The sequence below is a fragment of the Macaca thibetana genome, chromosome 1 (genome assembly GCF_024542745.1).
Source record: "Macaca thibetana thibetana isolate TM-01 chromosome 1, ASM2454274v1, whole genome shotgun sequence".
In the NCBI taxonomy this organism is placed as follows: Eukaryota; Metazoa; Chordata; class Mammalia; order Primates; family Cercopithecidae; genus Macaca; species Macaca thibetana.
The window spans coordinates 132954448-132975191 of record NC_065578.1 but is presented as its reverse complement, the minus strand read 5'-3'; the positions used below and the strand labels follow the sequence as shown (position 1 = coordinate 132975191).

Here is a 20744-nt window from a genome sequence, read left to right as displayed (position 1 = left end):
CCAGCACTTTGGGAGGCCAAGGCCAGCAGATCACTTGAGGTCAGGAGTTCGAGACCAGCCTAGCCAACGTGGTGAAACCACGCTTCTACTAAAAATACAAAAATTAGCTGGGCGTTGTGGCGCATGCCTGTAATCCCAGCTACTCGGAAGACTGAAGCAGGAGAATCGCTTGAACCCAGGAGGCAGAGGTTGCACTGAGCTGCGATTGCACCACTGCCTTCCAACCTGGGCGAAAGAGTGAGACTCCATCTCAAAAAAAAAAAAAAAAAAAAAAAAAGAAATGCTCATATAAATGCACAAGTATATGCATGGGATGATATGCACTGCAGCATTGTTAATAATGGAAGATTGAAGCCATCAGCAGGAGGAAAGCTCAATGAATTATATACATATGTCCTATGCAGAAGTTTAAAAAGTGAAGCTAGGGCCGGGTGCAGTGGCTCACACCTGTAATCCCAGCACTTTGGGAGACTGAGGTAGGTGGATCACTTGAGGTCAGGCGTTTGAGATGAGCCTGGCCAATGTGGCGAAACCTCATCTCTACTAAAAATACAAAAATTAGCCAGGCGTGATGGCGCATGCCTGTAATCCCAGCTACTCTGGATGCTGAGGCACAAGAATTGCTTGAACCTGGGAGGCGGAGGTTGCAGTAAGCTGGGATTGGGCCACTGCACTCCAGCCTGGGTGACAGAGGAAGACTCTGTCTCAAAACAAAAAAACAAAGAAGCAAACGAACACATAAAGAAAACATAGTCAGAGATTTGAAGTAACTCACCCCAGGTCACACTGAAACTCATGTGCTAGCAGATAGATGATTTCAGTAAACTTCAGTGTGGTGAGTGCAATGACAGAGATTTGCATAGAAAGACCAGGGAGCACATGAGGAGCCAAGCTGGGGCTATAGGAGAGACACACCAAGTTGTGGCACTTTTCTGAAGGCGAGGACATCTGCATTGTCTTGAAGGATGAATAGGACTCATACAGGTGAAGTACAGGAGGAGGAACCACGGGAGCAAAGGCACAGCAGTCAGGAGTACTACAGACTGTGCCAGAGAACCTTGAGTGCCTTTGAATTATTAGAGCAAAAAGTACAAAAGACAGAATGACCAATGGGGCTGGACAAACTGGCAGGAGCTGCACTGTGAAGAGACTTTCATACTATGTTGAAGAACTTGGGTTTTATTCTGGGGAAATAATGGGGAATCGTTTAAAGGATAGTGTAGAAGTGTCCTGGTTCAGTTTGCATTTTGGGTAGCTAAGTCTGAGGGCAGTTTGAAGGGTGGACCTACAGGGAGGAAACCGAAAGGCAGGGAGACTAGCTAGGCCACCACAATACTCCAGGTGAAGAAAAGCATTGGTAAAACTGGTAGAAAAACAGAAGTCACGTTTAGGAGGTAAAATGAATAGCTACTGATGATGGATTGGAGGTGAGACCAGAGGGAAAAACGAGTAGCAATAGTCAGGGCAACTGAATGCTGATGGTACCATGTTTTGCCGTGGGGATACCAGGAGAGGAGGAGAGTTGAGGACAGGAGAAGATAAGGTGGCCAGTTTGAGATATGTGGAGTTGGACATTCCTGGGAGACATCCTAGTAAAGAGGTACAACTTTTCAACTACAAGCCCAGAAAGCCAACTTCCTTCTGGGCAGCTCCACAGGAAGGCTCCTAGGGGGCTCTCATTCAGTTTGTCCTTATTACACCACCTTACTCCCACCATCTCCACCGCAATTCCCTACAACGTTCCTCCTCCTACGTGCTCTACTTTGGAAAGTAGCACCACTGTGCACCCAGGCTCCCAGGCCAGAAACCTGGGAGTTCTCCTCTAGCCTGTCACATTTAATGAATCACGACATCCTGTTGAATCTACCATTTAAATAGCTTTCTAAATCTGTCCTCCCTTCCCCATTCCTACTGCCACTACCCAAATACAGACCCTCATCTTCTTGCAGCTGACTTTGTGATAGCCTCCTAAAACTGTTCCCTGCACAGAGCTTACCTTTATCTTCAGAAATGTCCTGAAAGTGGCCAGGCATGGTGGCTCTCACCTATAATCCCAGCACTTTGGGAGGCCGAGGCAGGCAGATCATTTGAGGTCATGAGATCGAGACCAGCCTGGCCCAACATGGTGAAACCCCATCTCTACTAAAGTACAAAAAATTAGCCGGGTGTGGTTGTGCACACCTGTACTCCCAGCTACTTGGAAGGCTGAGGCAGGGGAATCGCTTGAACCTGGGAGACGGCAATTGTAGTGAGCCAAGATCACGCCACTGCACTTCAGCCTGGTGACAGAGTAAGACTCCGTCTCAAAAAATAAATAAACAAAAAATTAGCCGGGCGTGGTGGCGCACACCTATAATCCCAGCTACTTAGGAGGCTGAGGCAGGAGAATGACTTGAACCCAGAGGCAGAGGTTGCAGTGAACCGAGATCGCACCACTGCACTCCAGCCTGGGTGATAGAGCGAGACTCTCTCTTAAAAAAAAAAAAAGAAATGTTCTGAAAGTGATATTTCTAAAACGTACATCTGAGGATGGTGTCTATCTACCCTACTAGAGAACATTCCTTGGTTTCCCATCACTGTGTGGCCAAGCACAACACTCCCTATTATGCTTCTCCTGACCTGGCCCCTGCTTACCTCTCCAGACCATTCTGTCACTCTCCTGTCCCATCAGCCCCTTGCACTTAATGTCCCAACAATACCACACTGCTTATAGTGTGCTCTTGCTCACCAGAGCTTCTCAGGGCTCCATGCCTTCATACCTACAGTGCCTTTACATCTTAGGTGGAGTTCCCTGGGAAGCGGATTCCTGAACTCTGAGATCGTATACAGGAGAGTGCCAGCCGCACACCTGTGAGGTGTGAGGGAAGCTGCAATAAGCCGAGAGAGAAACGAAAAGCAACACAATGGCAACGGAGGCTTCCGTCCATCCCATGGGGGCTCTCAAGCTGGGATAACTTTGTAACCCCATATCAACCAGTCGTTGCCCTAGGGAGAGAGCAGCACCTCAGGCAAGGTGGCTTTCTTCCTCCAAAGGCAATTCCTGGAGAGGGACTCAGCTGTGAGTCAACACTTCCACAGCTGGAGAAGTGAGTGGCTTGTCCCAGCTCAGATTTTACTGGCTGCCTTCCTCACCAACGCCCTCTCTGAGGTAATCACTCACTTCCTTGCACTACTTCTTTTCCTTGCAGATGCCTCTCCCTTTTGGGAAATTGATATGTTTACATGCCTGTCTCCCACACTCCCTCCCAAGCAGACGGTGGGGAGGGCCTGATCCTGTATTTCAGAATCCAGAACAGTGCCTGGTATACATTGGCTAGTCCATAAATGCATGTTGCACTGAATAAATTGGAATCAACCAATGAAAGAGGTAGCTACAAGCTTATGAAAGAAGGAGGCTGGAGTTTAATGCCAGAAAGGATAAAAGGGAATTAGACAGTAGAGATTCTCACTTGGGAACCACACTGGAGGCCCTGCTTGAGAGGTCCAAGAGTCTCAGGTTAGAGCAAATCAAGGCTCTGAGCTTGGGATGTCCAAAGAGGGGGAGGAGCCAGAATAAAACCTGTAACCTATAAATAGCCATAGGTTATAGCTCATGGAGCTGGGAGACAAAGGCAAAACTTCAAGTGGAGAACAGGCTTCTAGGAAAGAGGAAATTAGACAGCTTCCTGTCCTTGCTCCATACCTGACAGCTGTCACTCAGAGTCCTACATTAAAAAGAGCACACACACACAAAGTACACAGACATAGACGTGTTCAAAAACTACAGAATTAGGTAAGCATACCCAGATACAGAACACGCACATAACACAGATGCACAATAAATGAAACAGGCACAGACCAGAAAAAAAATCAATCTGAAAATTATAGGTCATAACATAGCTAAATGAACCACCTGTGGATTCTAAACTCTATTTACTCCTAGTCAGCCCTCAAGCCTCCTTCACCTTCCAGAAATCTCTGACAAGTAGGAAATTCCAGATTGCAGAATTGCAATTCCTTCGTGCTTTGTCCTCAGTCGGGTCATTTCTTCTCTTTTTCAGGCTCTCAGCAGCTCCTAGCTGGGAATAGGGAAGAGGGAAAACGTTTCTGCTGGTAGCCAGCAGGGGGCAGTGTTCAACAAGAAATAATCAAATCAGCCTTCGACTTGCTAAAGGGAGGCAATGGAGGAGGAGGGAACCAGAGAAAGGTCCTCAGACCAACACATTGCTCTGATCACACCCTCGACCCACGTCTCCCTTTTATTTTTTTCTGCTTCTTCAGGCCCCTTCTTCTCCTCAGCTGCAGTTTCTCCATCCTTCGTTTAGTAGATCTCATAGATTGTCTATTTGTTCAGAGAAGACTGAGCTCAGGAATTTCCCCCTCAGGGAGAGGCATCCCCCATAGCCTCTTGTCCCTTTCCATTCTGTCTTGGTTCCCAAGGTGGTCAGGACTCCGGAGTTTTCATCTGGACTCCCGACCAATGCTCAGGAACCCACATGAGGGGCTCAGTTCCAGGGCCACCTCTCAGGGAATGCTTGCATCCTGGTACACAGCTGGTTTAGTAGAGGGGGTGTTGGGAGTCAGGCCCCCACACTGCCCTTAGCCTGGTGCTTTCTATGGTGCACAAACTGTGTAAAAGTACAGTTGACCCTGCTACTTACTGCCCCTGAGATAGCATCTGATGAGCTTTTAGGATGCTGAACACTTTCATGATGATCTCATTTAATCCGCATCACACCCCGGTGGGTCTTGTGGTCTTTCTGCTTTCCATATGAAAAAGCTGTCACTCAGGGAGGGCCTGCGGTTTGCTCACTGTGGCACAAAGGGGAGAGGTGGAGACAGAGCAGGGACATGGGTCCTCTGGCTGCCGGGTGTGGGTTTTCTCCCCTCTAGCACAGTGTGGCTGAGCTGCCACCACTGCCTTCCTTCTTCCACTCCCTCTCAGCCTTTCAGGCTCATCTCTGTTTGCTCCCTTCTCCTCCCTTCGCTGACATCCCAGCACTGTGAGCCTCTGTCTTCTGCCCATAATCCTCATCCGATGAGAGGTCAAAAGCTCAGGAAAGAACACAAGAAAAAAGCAGAAAGATAAAGGAAGTGGGTGGTAGAAAGGGCTTTCCAGATAGACGAAGCAGCAAAGACAAAAAAGGCAGGACCTGCACAGGGGCTGGAGAGGGAAGGGAGGTAGGTGGAACGAGGGAGCGGAGCACTCTCCACACTGTGCCCAGACTTGGGAAAGGGCACAGACAGGGCCTCCATTGTGTGGGCACAAAGAAGCCATATGCCTGGCAGCCTATGACTGTGTGTGTGTGTGTGTGTGTGTGTGTGTGTGTGTGTGTGTGTGTGTGGTATTTTAGGCATCCCCCCAAGCCCCTGGGGCCTTGCCTTCTGCTCTGTCACTGGTGGTGGGGTTTGCTGAGTTACAGGACAGAGCGGGGGCATTGATGAAGACACGACTGGAGGGTCAGGCATCTGTGGTCACTAGAGCTGGAAGAGGGCATGGACAGCTGGGGGAGCTATGGCCATGCATGGGATACTTGGCAAGGGGATAGAGGAGGAAAGCAGGGGTGAAGTGCGAGAGTCCCATTCTGGGGTCCCCCAAGCTGCCCCTCCCCCACCCCCCCACCCACTAGTTGGGTTTAGAGGGATGTGGAATGAGGGATGTAGAGCAGACCCTCTTCTAACAATCCCTTTTCTCCATCCTCCCTGTCTGCTAGCCCCAAAGCTTTCACTTTCCCCTCAGCCCAGGGACTTCCATCTCCCTGCCCTCTCCCTCCTCCCCCAGTGCCTGGTCCCCTGCCCCCTCCTCCTCCCACTCTCCACCTCCTTCTCCTGTCCTGCCCAGAGCGAGAAGAGCAAGAAGAGCGGCAGCGAGGCCAATTGATTATCTGAAGAAATTCGGAGCTAGCAGTAGAACAGCTGCAGCTTCCCCCTCTCACCACCCCGAGGCCCTCAGGGATCCCTGAGGGGAGGGGCCCCCTAACCCCTTCTGCTCTCCAGCCCAGGCAAAGAGACAAGAGAGGGAGGCAGGGAGCCCAGAGGACTGTGGCTGCTGAGCACAGAGAAGCACAAAGCTCTCAGGGCCAGGAGTGGAAGACTTGGCTTCTAATCCCAGGCCATCATCATGGGTGAGTTATGTCACCTGTCTGGACAGTAGTTTACCTGCCTTTGAAATAAAGTTGTTGGATTCACTGATTTCTGTGTTCCCATCCAACTCCGGCCCTTTGGAGTCCTAAAGTTCTCCCTGATCTCAGTTCAGCCCTCCCTTTTGTCAGCCTCTGGGCAGAGCACATGTCATTTAACTCACATGGGAAGGGGAAGGTGTCAAGTCCTCCTGTATGGAAGCTCCTCCGTAAGTCTAACTTAAGCCCCTCGTGCTGTTTATGTCATTCTTTGTTCATCAAAGATGAAAATCCATAGCTGGGCACGGTGGCTCATGCCTGTAATCCCAGCATTTTAGGAGGCCAAAGCAGGAGGATCACTTCAGGTCAAGGGTTTGAGACCAGCCTGACCAACATGGTGAAACTCCATCTCTATTGAAGACACAAAAATTAGCCAGGCATGGCAGCAGGCAGCTGTAGTCCCAGCTACTCAGGAGGCTGAGCCGCGAAAATGGCTTGAATCGGGAGGTGGAGGTTGCAGTGGACTAAGATCCTGCCACTGCACTCCAGCCTGGGCAACAAAGCAAGACTCTGTCTCAACACGATTAAAAAAAAAAAGAAAAAGAAAAAGAAAACCCTTCAGGGACTGGAAGGTGTCTCTGCATTTCCCTCCTGCTGTTTGCCTTCAGCCTTCTCGTATGACCTTAAGTTTGGAAAGGATCTTCTAATGATCCTAGCCAGTCTTCCATCAGAGGCAGGAACGTGCTCTATGATTTCTTTGTGTGTGGTTGATGCTCCAGCTTCTCTATTTGGAGTTCTCCTCTTGAGGCAGTCACTGTCATTGCTGGACAGCTCCAGGTATTGCAAAATTTTTCTTCCAATTAAAATCCACTTTCCTCTAACTTCTACTCACTGGTTTTGTTCTGCCTCCTGGGGCCCCACAGAATATCCACTTTTGATTCTTCTTTCAATATTTAAAAGTGGGTGTCCTATTATCCCCAAGTCTACTCTGATCAAGACACATATCCTCAGTTTTTCAACTGTTCTTTCTATAAAGTGGTCTCCAGACCTTTTGGTTTCTTCGCCACACAACCTTAAATCCTCTCTAGTTTATAAATGCACCTATGAAAATATGGGCTCCAAAAGAGGGCTGTCAGGCTGGGTCATTTTAAGGAGGCAGAGGGGAATTGGCAGCATATGGTACAAAGAACCTGGATTTGGGCCTTAGTTGTGCTCCCAATTAGCTGTGTGACCTTGGGTAAGACCCTGACCTTCTCTGAGCTTGTGTGTTCCCATCTATAAATTCATTGAGGGTTCCTTCAGCACTCTTTTTTTTTTTAATCCCTGTCCATACTCCTCTGTGAGTCCCAGGCCTGCCGTCTGTTTTCCCCAGTATCCTAAGGCTGGGGAACACAAAATAGGCCAAGAACTGAGATTGCAGGGAATTTTGACCCAGCCTAGAGACAATAAAGGGGAAGGCAATGTCTCAGTTTCATACCATAGCTTTTACCAGCAGCACGGACCCACAGACACATGTTTAACTTAGGTTCCACTGGAATATTCACCTCTTCCTCAGGCCGTAGAGAGCAGGAGCAGAAGCACAACATCAGAGAAGTCAGATAGTGTCACTAAATAAGTACCAAGAAGGGAGTATCTGGCACCCAGATTTTGGTGGGGCAATCTTGGATCTGTATGTTATACTCTCCCCTGAACCTCTTTTCCCTGTGGCCCCTTCTCTCTGTCTTCGTTTGTTCCCCAAACTGAGCTCTCTGACCTCATCAGAAGAGCCTACGAAGCCTAGGACCCTTAATGCCCACCCTACCATAACCTGCAGGCCAGCTTCCTAACCCAACTGAATGAACCACAACCATACCTGGTGCTAGAACGAGGTCACTTTTATTTTTCCTTTTGTATGAAATTGGGAATGCAACCAGAAGGAATCACACACAGATATAAGACACAGACCCCTGGGGCCTGCTCTTGGGAGTATCAGGAAGAAGCAGGGGTCATGGGGCAGGTTGGGGAGAGAAAATAGGCAGACGGGACCGGGTGGGACTGTCTAGGGGTGGAGGGCGTTGAGGAAGGACATCCAGGAGCCCCGAAGCTGGGGGAGGAGCACTATCCTGGAGGACTAGCGTGTCAGGACAGGTGGATCTGGGGAAAGGATATGGTGTGGCGAGCAAAGGGCATGCTCACACACACCAAGAGTTGAAGAAGGAGCAAGAAAAGGAGAGGAGTAACAGGGAGGAAGCAAGAAAGACCCAGCTAGAGCTGCTGGGAGCCCCTCACTCTATCCCAAAGTGCACAACTCGGCAATAAATAGCAATATTTATAAATAAATAAATAAATAAATAATAAATAGATGAATAAATAAATATACTTGTAGAGCTAGGAGTTTGTTGCGAGGGAGAAGGGAACACAGAAATGCAGTGAGTTCATTTCTTCTATGCAAGTTCTAAGGCCCTTCATTCTACCGCTGACCCTGGGTTATAGTGTGCAGGTGGGGATCAGCAACATGGAGTAGGGACACAGAGTTGGGGGTCTTTTCCCTTGCCAAAAGCAGATCAAGGAAAAACAAAAAAAAAATTTTAATCAGTAGGTCCTAGGGCCAGGAGAACCGAGCACTCCCAGAGGGCAACAATCGGGCACCCTCCTTGTGAGGGGGAGGAACCAGTGAGGGTGCTGCACATTTTCAGGGTGGGTTGAGATGGAGGAAGCAGAAGTGAGATGTGGCCCACTCGTTGCCTGAGCCTCCTGCAAATACTCCGGGCTGTTTGGGATGTCATCCCCTAATCTGGGATCTAGGTTTTTTTGTTTTGTTTTTTTCTCTAGTGACACACAGGGAGGGAGAAAATTGGGACAGTAGGAGTCAAAGGGGCAGGGAAGTGGCCAAATAGCTCGGAGAGGGCAAGGCACTCACTACCAAGTAAGATCTGAGGTCTGTATGTGCTAAGCCACAGGAACGAGATGGGCAGAAACAGGAAGAGTTTTTCCATAATTCCCGGCTACTGAGATTCCCCTCACAGGAGTCAGGGCACCAACCCCTGCCTCCCCAGGGCCCCGCCCCTCTGCCAAGCACTGAGAGACTGAGATCTTGAAGGAAGAAGCCCACTCCCACTCTAATCCCAGTCTTCCTCCCTTGCAGTTCTGACAGCCCATCCCCACCATGGGCAGGAGAAGCTAGAACAGATAGGATACAGAGCTGGGGTCTGTAGTCGCTGAAAATTTGGACATAGGGGTAGAAGAGGCAGCATTCCGTGAGAGAGCTTGGGGGCAGACTCCAAGTGCGGCTGGCTTAGTAAAGCTAGCAAGGATTCCATACCAACCACACTAGCAAACAATTCTGCACAGCTGGGCCTCAGCAGTAAACCCCGGGAGGAACCCAGGAGAAAAGCCCTCGAGGTGCCCGGGTCAGTGAAAGAAAGATGCCCTCATGACCAGCCCGTGGGCTCTCTGCCTGGGCCCAGGGCCTTTGGGACTCCATGCCAAGGTTTAAGGGCTCGGGGAGGATGCGGCCATTCTAAGCAGTGAGCGGTGGAAAGGGGCCCCAGAGAAGTCCGGGAGGTGGGAAACAGGCCGAGTTCAGACGTCCAGCACGTGGTTCAGGTAGGAGATATAGCAGATGGCCAAGCGCAGGATCTCAATCTTGGAGAGCTTCTTGTCGGGGGGCAGCGTGGGCAGCAGCTTGCGCAGCTCGGCGAAGGCCAGGTTGAAGGCTTCCACGCGGATGCGCTCTCGCGTGGCATGGGCCGTGCGGTACTTGGCTGTGGCGCGGCGCCGGCGCCGGCGCTCCTCGCGGCTCAGATGCTGCATGTCTTTCCGACCAGGCTCTCCCGGCTCTGGGCCTCGGGCCTGGCCCCCTCCCGGACCCCCAGGCCCAGCACCATCAGGGCCCGCCCCGCCCCCACAGTCACTGAAGCCCGACTCAGTCTCTGAGTGGTTGGGCGGCAGGTCCAGCTCCATGGTGTCTGAGTTGAGCATCATGATGGAAGCCCCCTGCCCTGTGAGATCAGGATCCCCTCCCCACCCCTCCCTCTGGGAGCTTGAAAGCTGGTGGTGGGAGGGGGAGGAAGGGCCTGGGGTCGTCGGGTCTGCCACTGAGCTCTAGAAGTCACTGCCACTTCAGGGTTCCATGGTCAGGGTTCTAGTCTGAAGCCTGAAAAAGAGAAGAGAGAAGTGGTAGTAGCAGAGGGAGGAGGGAGTGCTCAGCTCAGAGGCAGGAAAGCAGGTTTGAGGTGGGCTGGGAGGGGTAAGGAACTGTGAGTGTGAGGGAAGAACAGCAGAAACGAGTGTGGGTCGGGGTGGGGAGAGGCTGAGAGACAGAGAGGCAGGTGGACAGGGTGAAAGGAAGAGGAGGAGGAAAGGTAATAAGAAGGGAAGAGAAAACGAGTAACAGGAAAGGAGCAGAAGTGATGAGAAGGATACACCAGGCAGGTTAAAACTGAGCAAGAGGATTGAAGATCTAAAACCATAAAACTCCTAGAAGAAAACAGGGAGAGACCTTCATGACGTTGGACTCAGCAGTGATTTCTTGGATGTGACACCAAAAGCAAAAATAGAAAAAATGGGACCACATCAGACTTTAATTTATTGAAGAACATAATCAACAGAGTAAAACAGCAATCTATGGAATGGGAGAAAATATTTGCAAATTATATATCTGATAAGGGGTTAATATCTAGAACATACAAATAAATCCTACAACTCAATAACAAAAAAAATAAAATAAAATAACCCAATTTAAGAATGGGCAAAAGAGGGATTGGGAGGGGGGTGAAATGAGAAATTACAGAATGGGTACCATGTATGTTATTCAGGTGATGGACATCCTAAGAGCCCTGACTTGACCATTATGCAATCTATGCATGTAACAAAATTGCACTTGTACCCAATAAATTTATGTAAATAAAAATTTTTTAAAGAAAAAAAATGGGCAAAGGATTAGAATACACATTTCTCCAAAGATGTTATACAAATGGCCAAGAAGCATATGAAAAAATGTTCAACATCACTAATCATTAAAATGCCAATCAAAACCATTATGAAATATCACTTCATACCCATTAGGATGGCTACTATAAAAACAAAAACCAAACAAACAAAAAATAAGTCTTGGCGAGGATATGGAGAAATCAGAACCCTTATGCCTTGTTGGGACTGCAAAATGATGCAACCACTATGGAAAACAGTATAAATGTTCCTCAAAAAATAAAAAAATAGAACTACCATATGCTCCAGGAATCCTACCTCTGGGTATATATACAAGCCAAAGAGATATTTGCACACTCATGTTCATAGCAGCACTATTCACAATAGCCAAGAGGTAGAAGCAAGCCAAATGTCCATCAATAGACAACAGAGAAACAAAATGTAGTATATACATACATTGGAATATTATTCAGCCCTAAAAAGGAAGTTCTGTCACACACTACAGCATGAATGAACCTTGAGGATATGATGATAAGTGAAATAAACCAGTAACAACACAAATACTGTATAGCTCCACTTATATGAGGTATTTAAGGTAGTCTAATTCATAGAAACGGAAAGTAGAATGGCGGTTGCCAGGGACTGAGGGAGTGGGTAAAGGGGAGTTGTTGTTTAGTGAGTATAGAATTATACATTTGCAGGATGAAAAAGTGCTAGATATCTGTTTCACAACAATGTGAATATACTGAACACTACTGAATTGTACACTTAAAAATGGTTATTATAAATTTTATGTTGTTTTTTACCTAAATGAATAAATAAAAGGAGGAAAAAATCTGAGCAAGACTGCAGCCACAGCTCCAAGAGAAGTTAGCTATGACTCTAGATGCTTCCCAGTTGTGAGAGGAGAATACAAGCCTTGGTCCTGTGGTCCCCTCCCTCTCAGGGCCCCTCTCCACCCTTGCTGCCTGGGGTGGAGGAGCGGATAAACACACAGATTGCCCATTGTAGAGTAGACTAGGACATATGGAGCTCTGCACAGCTGCCCCAGCTCTGCACAGCTCCCTTCCCAGTTCCCCAAACCTCTCCAGTAGAACCATTGTGGATGTCAGATCCTGTCCACTAAAACCAGGGGAAGATAGCTGTTCTCACCACCACCCGCCTATGCACAACCAGCCCCTTCCTCCACCTCTGTCCTTGAAATTTTCAGCCCTTGCCATTCCCTGGCCCTTTTGGAGGCTCTGCAAGGAAGGCTGGGGAAAGGGAACATAATCAACCTTCTACCCCCATACTCTCCCATAGCCCAGGGTAGGTTCAGACATGGCCTGCAGAGGAGGACACAGACAGATTTTTGGAGCTACCCTTATGGGACTCAGCTAAGGTTTGCTTGTCCTAGGACCAGAGGAGATCAGGGCAGGGCAGCACAAACATGGCATTGGAAAAGCTGGGGAAAGGGCTTTGCTTGTTGCAGTGTTAAAGGGAACAGTGGGCCACTCACCATCAGCTCAACTAAGAATGATTAGAAACAGAAGCCCCAAGGTGCCTGCACCGTCACTATCTCCCCTTCTTTCCCCGCCCTGGCTTTCCTGCCTGATAGATACTCTCACAGGGGTTAGGATCCTCCCAAGCCTTGCCCCACCCCATCACACAGAAGATAGGTTCAAATCAAGCCAACAAACAGCTATGAAGCTCTGGAGGGATGCAAAGTCATCCACATCTGATGACAAGTACACACACAATCTTAACAGGAAACAAGGTGGTTAGTGCTGAAATTGAGAACACATTCCATGTTCTGGGGTTCAAATGAACTATGGGGGGATGGCAATAGTGTGGGAGGCCCCAAAGTCAGCACCTCCCAGTACATGTTTAGTGCCCCCAAATCCCCACCCCCATGCTGGAGTTGGGAGCAGGAGTTCAGCTGTGGGGTTCCCAACACATTTATCACATCTATCACAGGCTAATTCTCTCTGCCTGGTTCCTTCATCCCTCATCACTTCGCCATGCCCTTCCTTCCCCGCTCTGTGCTCCCCATCTGGCCCCAGTCTCATCTCCACCTGGCCCCACTGTCCTCCCCAGTTCCAGTCCCGGCAGCAGCTTCTATTTACCCATCAAATCCTCACCCCCAAATCCACTTCTGGTCTCAAAGTTCCAGGGTCCAAGGATCAGGGGAGCAGCAATTCCAAGCCTCCAGGACAGGACTTCCCACCCGACTTCTGCCAGCCCTAACCCGACTGAGGATAGATAGGCACAAAGAGTCGAAGGGGAGGAGTGGAGAAGAGGGGCATGCGGAGACAGAGAGAGACACAGCGCATGAGAGAGAGAACTAGAGGGAGGCTCTAGGAAGGGGCTTGAGCCAGAGAATGGGAGGGACACGCCCATCCCTCCCCACCCGTGGTTTCCCCTTTACCTAGAAGGACCCTGTCAGGGGATCCAAGCCGGCAGCACAAGGGGCAGCGCTGACAGCCCCAGTCTCCTCTGGGTGCTCAGGGCTCATCCGTCTGCAAAGTTAGTGACCAGCTTTCTAGACTCTCAGGGGCAGCGTGGCATGGCTGTACAGGCTCCAGGGCAGATAAGAGGGGTACACATTGTGGCGGTGTAGGGCCCAGGTGGAGGTGGTAGGCTTGGCAATGTACTGGGGCCAGCCACACTCACACACACACCCTCAGACACATACACACCTGAGCTGGCCCAGCCCTATGTATATATATGAAGATACACACACACACCCCCAGCTCTCCATTGGCTGGCCCAGGCCCACCCCCCTTCATCAATATTAAACAGCCAGGCCAGGCAGCCATTGGCAGAGGGATCTGGGAACCCCCCGGGAGCTGGGGGCGGGGGCTGGCCCTGGGGGGGCGGGGAGTGGGGGAGCAGGGACATCTGTTCTCCATGCATATTTCATAAGCAAGAAATGGAGAGCTGGGGAAGGGGTGGGGCTGGGGCGAGAGCCAGGGCAGGACCACAGATGAACCCCCTCAGTCTCCCACATCAGAGGCAGCAGGGCAGAGGCTCCCAGCAAGCTATGGTTAAGTGCCATGGCCCCATTCTGAGTCCCAGCGTGACTTGGACAGCCCTTTCCTGGTGTCTCCTTTTTCCTGAGAGGAAGACTCTTCAAGGTACTGACAGGGAAACTGAGAAAACAGCAAGTGGACAGCACTACAATGCAGAAGAGGACCCTAGGGTCCTGGCCCTCAAGTTCTTATCCTTCATAAAACTGGTACCCACTGTTTGCCAGGCTGCCTGTAGCAACTGTTCCAGCCCCTACCCTCATCACCCTGGGACTCAATCACCCCCACACCCTCCTTACCCCATCCCCTATCTTCCTACCTAACCCATCACCAAGGGGAGGAGCAGGATCAAATTTGGGACACAGATCCCACAGGGAGTTTTTCTAGGCTGGCCAGCCCAACCTGAACCACTGGGAATTAGAGGGCTCTTAGGAAGAAAGAGGTAAGGGCTAAAAGGAGAGGAATGGAGGAGTGCCAAGACAGGAGGAACCAGGATTGGAAGGACACTGGGAGAGGAGGGCAGGGCAGCCTAGGCAGGCTCTGAGTGTGTTTTGAGGGCATCAAATCAGCAATAAGAAAACCAGATACAAAAATAGATGCAAATGGCCACTGATTAAGTTCCCATCAATAGCTCAGTAGCCTCCAGCATGTATATGCAAGTGTGTGTGAGTTTGAGTGTGAATGTAAGTGTGAGAGTGTGTGTGTGTGTGTGTGTGTGTATGTTGCCGAGTGGCAGGATTGAGGAGGGGCAGCACAGGGACCAGGGTACATAGAGAGAGAGTGCACAGAGGGTTTCAGTATCTGAAGTTCTCTCCCTACTCAGCTGTTCGATGTTTTCACTGAACCTTTGCGAGTATTGAAAAGAACCATGGCTGGAGAGGTAGTGTGGTACAGTGAAAAAGGCTCTGTCAGCTGTGTGACCTTGGACAAATAACAATCTTTTGAGCCTTGACCTCTTTTTCTGTAAAATGGGGTTGATTATAGCTGCTTCTTAGGTTGCCATGGAAATTAAGGGAGATAAATATGTGTAGTGGGCCTAGAGCTTAGTAGGAGCACATCCCACCTTCAGGCTGGAGGAACTTGCCATTTCTCTGTTGCTGGTCAACATTTTCTGGGCTTTCTCCAGGGTGAAGCATTCCCTAAGGGGAGTCCCATAATTCCTCCCCAAGCTCCCCCACCTGCCCCCACCCCTGAGTCTGGGAGGTGCCAACTCCCACCTGGGCAGGCCCAGACAGGTGCCCAGGCGCCAGCAGATGGGCTGAGCTGGAGGGGAAAGGAGGCTTGAGGAGGGGGGCTGGGGGGCAGGGGATCAGGTGGCATCTCAGTTCTTGCATCATCATTGCCATGGTGCTGATTAAAAACCAATCTCCACCTAATGAGCCCCCAGCAACAACAATTCTGCCTCCTCCACTCTCCTGCCCTCCACCCCATCCAAGAAATTGGGAGACCAAGAGACTCAGGAGAGAGTGCCATGGGGGAGATGAGAGATTCAGAAAGAAGGGGAGATGAACAGGGACAGGGGAAGTGGAGGGAAACGACGAGAAAGACACGGGAAGATACCGAGACTCAGGGAGGGAAAAAAATGAGAAACCACAGTCATCGGGTAACAGACATGGGGAAGACATAGGGAAATGGGAAGACACAGTCTCATGGGGAGATTGACACACAAAGGAGGCAAAAAGATTTTTTTTTAAGAAAAAAAAAAAAGAATGGAAACAGAATTGCCAGGTTGCCAAGGCTCTGTGGAAGACTTGGAGACCCAAGCTATGGGAGAAATAGAGACTTGGGGAGAGGCTTTAAAAGAGGATGCTGCAGCCAGGCACAGTGGCTCACACCTGTAATCTCAGCACTTTGGGAGGCCAGGGCAGGTGAATCACCTAAGGTCAGGAGTTCGAGACCGGCCTGACCAACATTGTGAAACCCCGTCTCTACTAAAAATACAAAAATTAGCTGGGTGTGGTGGCAGGCGCCTGTCATCCCAGCTACTCGAGAGGCTGAGGCAGGAGAATCGCTTGAACCCGAGAGGCAGAGGTTGCAGTGAGCCGAAATTGTGCCATTGCACTCCAGCCTGGGCGACAAGAGCAAGACTCCGTCTAAAAAAAAAGAGAGACACAGACTTGGATGAATACAGATGTGGAGGAAACACAGCCATTCAGCGACAGGGAAATACTGACACCATGGGACAGAGTCCTAAGGGAGGCCCCAAGGCAGGGTGGGGCCACATAGGCACGGGGTAAGCAGAGAGCAGACAGTTGGGAGGAAACAAAAAAATACCAGAGACAAAGAGAACAAGGTGGGGGAAAGGTGATAAACTGAACGATGGAGATGAGGGACTATTACTGAAACAGGGAGGCCAGATCCCAAAAAGTAAGACACTGAGGAAAACAGAAGCAGAATCTAGAGAGACACCCTAAGCAGAAAGGAACCTTGAGGATCACATAGAGAAGGCGGGAAGAAGCCAAACCCCTTGCAGGGCTCCCTCCTTTCAGGCCATTTTGCTCAGATACTTAAGCTCTGCAGCCTCCATCCTGGAAGCACCCTGCCTGAACCTGTCCCAGTTCAAGCTAAGGTTCCATAGGAGAGGAGGGTGCAAGAGTGCTCTGGGGGCCCCTCCTCCTCCTCTGCATCTGGCATCCCAGGATCCTGGACTCTGGGGCCTCCTGCCCCAGTTTTCACTTAGGACTTCACTTAGAATTTGCTCCTTAGGGGAGTAGCGAAAAAAGAACACAATTGTGATAAAGAGGACATAAACGCATGAAATGGTGGGAAGAACTACATCTACTAAATTTGGGGGCAGTTAGACATGGGTCTAAGTCCTGGTGACCTTGGATAAGTCACTTAACCTTGACTGAGTTTTATTTTGTCAGAGTAGTGACACCCAGGTGAAATAATGCATGGGAAAGTGCTGGGTAAACTGTATAAAGTGCTCATCCCAACCTCCTATGGTGATTTTAAAGTGGCAAGAAGTTTCATACACACATATATCTGCGGCATTATGATTATGGAGGCTGGGGAGAGTTCTGAGGCCAACCCAGCTTGTCTGGCCTCTGACCCCAGGGGAAGGGAGAACCCATGGAGTTGTGTGGGGGTCTTTGCTGCAAGGAGGGCAGGAAGACCAGGGCCTGGGGATAAGGAGGAGGATTATGGCTTTATAGTTTGTTATTTTACTTTCTTTTTGTTGTTTAAAAATCTCCACTGGTTTTTATTTGTGATAATCCAATAATCAGGCAACACCTGATACAACAGAACGAGTGTTCCTGCTATTTTACATTTTACAGGCATTCACTTTTTCAGATCATGATTCACAAATCTTTCCCCATGGCCTGAGAGGTAGATCGTTGTGGGAGGGGAGGGAGGTTGGTGTGTAGGGAAGACACAGGGGCCTGGGCCTTGTCCTCGAGGGTGGGGGGAGGGCCTGGAGGAGCTGGGAAGCAGTGGGTTTGGCAGGAGAGGGGGTGACATATGTGGGGAGCCCTGGGGACCCAACCAGGCAAGCGGCTGGCAGGGAGAGCAGACGACATTAACCCTCGCTGTGCCACACTGCCTGACCCTTCCCGGGAGTGGCCTATGGCTAGGGTGTTATTTTGTAACAGTGGCAGTGTTTTGGGTCACAGGAGCAGGACAGGCAGAGCTTGCTCCTCCTGGGCAGGAGCTGTTGTTTCTGGGAAGGGACAGCCTGTCTTGGATGTCTTTCGTCTTAGCTTCTCTCCTTGTGTTTTTCCACATGGTCTCTGTCAGTCTGTCTTTCTCTGTCTCCACCTCTCTGTGCCTCTGGAAGGTGACAGCGGGTCTCCACTCTGGCTCACTACACAATCTGTCACTCTCTCTGCTGCCAGCCCGGCTGGAAGCCCCCCTTCTCAGCGCCCAACCGAGCCCTCTCGTCCCCGGCCCTCTAGGCTGTATTGCCTTTGTCTCCTAAGGCGGCCTCCCCTTTCTTCTTTCCTCTCCACTCACCTCTCCTCAGCTCATAGCCCATCTCCAATCTCATTATGGCCTCCAACTACTGGGCTCCCCCCAAATCCCCCCAACCTCTTCTCTTCCCTCCCCCATCCATCTGTCTTCCCTGAAGCTCTCTTCTTTGTGTCCACCCATCTGTCACCACCAGCTCTGGGTTTACTCCCCTCCTGGCCACGCCCGCCTGGCCTTTCTCCCCTCAGGCTCCCATCCCTCTCGGTACAGCTTTCAGCCTCCCTTTCCGCCTTCAGTCCTTCCAGGAACCCCCTACTTCCTTAGTTTCCTTTCACTAGCTTATCCTTTTCTGGATACCCTCTCATTTTTTTTCTTTCTTCCCTCAGTTTATCTAACTCCTTCTCAGTTGTGAGTTGGGGGAGATAGTGGGGACTCTAGGGGTCCTAGCCCCCAGCCTGTGAGCATCCAACCAGCCTGAGCCAGAGGCTGTAACATTTACTCAACAATTGCATCATCTCAGACTAATGACTTCTCCTTAGGCCTCCTGAGATGACCCCTCCACTCCTTCTCCAAGTTTCCCCGACTGGGGACAGGGGCAACAGCTGCCCTTTTCCACAATAGGAGTGGGAGAGCTCCTCTAGCTTTGGAGTTTGAATTCAGGAAGGAATAAAAATCCAATCTGAGGCCCACTGGGACCCCAACCTTCCAGGGGTCCCTGCCTCCCCAGTTTAACTTCAATTCCTGCCAAACTTTTTTTGGGAATGGGATGCTGGGTGACAGGGTCTTTTCTCTGGTGTTATGCCACAGTTTCCCCATATTCCTGCTGTCCCTGGGTTATACGGCAATAGTGCCCCTCAGGCCTTCCTCTCTAGAGTTGATTCTCCTGCTACCTTTTAGAGTTCAGGAATTGATCAACCTCTCAAACGTTCCCTGCTCCGAGTTTTCAGATGAAGGGAGACGGAAGAGGCTTCAACTCTGGCTCTCTTCAAAGAACAAGACTGACAGAGCTGGGGGAACCTGGGAGCAGTCCCTTGTCTAACTACATTTTACAGAGGGAGGAAATGCCCTTTCCAAGGCCACAAAGAGCATTAGTGGCAGAATCCTGGTCCTGAGCTTTTCCCACGACGTTCCTCCATACTGGCCTCGCCTGGCTGAAGAAAACCCTTCATCCTCTGAACTTCTCTGTGGAACTTGTTTATAGCACTGATTTTGCATGGGGACTATGCTGCCTTGCCTGTTATTTATCTTATGTCTCGTCCTGCCATCTAGACTCTGGGTCCCAAATCTCCAAGGGAAGGTGCTCTCTCTCTTCCCCTTTGTCCATGCTGGGCAGAATGCCCTGACCAGAGCCATGCTCAATAAATAAGCCATGCTTATTACTGCTGTGGCTGCCCGTGCAGATGTACAGAAGGTTCTAATCCTAGTTCTGTCTCTAATTTGCTGTGTGACCTTGGGCAAGCCACATCACTCCTCTGGGCTGTTTCCCTCTTCAATCAACTGAGTTAGACTATGCAAATGATTTCTAAGGTCCCTTGAAGAAACAAAAGTCCTACTGAATAATAGTGACACAGAGTACAGACCACCACACTCTGGGTAAACAGTATCTCATCTCAGGATGTACCTTTGAGAGCAGTAACCCAGAGGTGAAAAAGAAAAAAATAGAAAATCCCTTTACCCAGATAAGCTGGGCAAGAAACACCAGTGGGTAGGAAAGCCTTCGTCTTGAGAGACGAGATATCACAATAGGCAGAGGCAGGCTGGGTCTTGGAGCAGGAGTGGTCAGTTATTCAAGTATTGGCATGGGTTGGGAGGAAGAGAAGGGACAGTGTCAGCTAGCAACAGGCAGGAGTAGATAGGGAGGAAAACCCTCGGGGAAAGGAAAGGGGCTGGAAAATGAAACATTTCAGAAGGCATGGGTAGGCAAGGCCAAGATCAAGGGAGAGGCGGAGGCTAAGGAACTGAGAAGTACATGGCCCACTAGATGCTTCCAGCCAGTCACACGTGGTCTTCAGGGCATAGGAGATAACTGGTAAGAAGTCAGAACCATGGTCTCAGAAAGGAAGGGTGTTTGAGAGACCAGTGGGTCATCTGGATGGCTGTGCTCCTTCTATGGGGCCTGGCCTCTCCATGAGCCATGGAAAAAGCTAAGCTGGTTTTTTAGGAGGTGGAAGGTAAGGGAGCATGGAAGGCAGCAGACAAGTTTGTGTTCAGGATGCTTCCCTAGGCAGAGGAGATTGAAGTAGTGACAGTCCTACATCTCGAAACTTCTTACTTACCCCTTCATCACGATTCCGCCCAACCCTGTTTCCCTGTTCAGCCCCCTCATTGGTACCCAGCCACTTCTCTGCTTCCTGAAGCTGCCAGCAGGATGAGGGAGTTTATTGCTCTGTCCGCTGGGAGACCTGTTGGCCGAGGGAGGTGTGGAGCCCGGCCCAGTCGATGGTGGCAGCTGTGCTCGACTCCCGCCAGCATTACACAGCCTCTCCAGCTCAAACTGGGAGGGTTGGGGTGGGGGAGAAGTAGCAGGGTATATTTCATCTCTTGGAACTCCAAACATGTCTCCCTTCCCCCCAGGGGAACTTGGAGAGAAACCTGGAGAAAAATCACCTCTTCTCAGCAGGATTTGAAAAGGTAAATAGTCCAATCAGGGAACTAAGAGGAGTGCTTGAAACCCTGTGAATACTGCCAGCCAGTCCCTTTCCATTGCTGCTGGCATTCAGGCACGTGTCAGAGGCAGCCTCCTGGCCAGCAGTGGAGTGAAGGCTGGGTTTAAGCTTCTACTCCTGCAGGTTCTCTTTCCCCCTTGGCTGACTCAGCCGTT

General features: G+C 50.2%; 2 protein-coding genes across 2 annotated transcripts in view; one reads left to right on the top strand and one right to left on the bottom strand.

The window, feature by feature from the left end:
• Positions 1-7949: 7949 nt before the first annotated feature.
• On the bottom strand, positions 7950-13686 carry NHLH1 (nescient helix-loop-helix 1). The gene is made up of 2 exons (XM_050759780.1): positions 13414-13686; positions 7950-10233 (listed from the first exon to the last, which is right to left on the bottom strand). Exon 2 carries the CDS (start codon positions 10059-10061, stop codon positions 9660-9662), a length of 402 nt encoding a protein of 133 aa, XP_050615737.1. The 5' UTR covers positions 10062-10233; positions 13414-13686; the 3' UTR covers positions 7950-9659.
• A 4638-nt stretch (positions 13687-18324) lies between these two features.
• Positions 18325-20744, top strand: part of PEX19 (peroxisomal biogenesis factor 19) — an 84173-nt gene continuing 81753 nt past the window's right edge. Inside the window, exon 1 of the mRNA XM_050759219.1 lies at positions 18325-18343. The gene's annotated coding sequence lies outside the window, so the exon portion shown is untranslated. The remainder of the gene's footprint in view (positions 18344-20744) is intronic.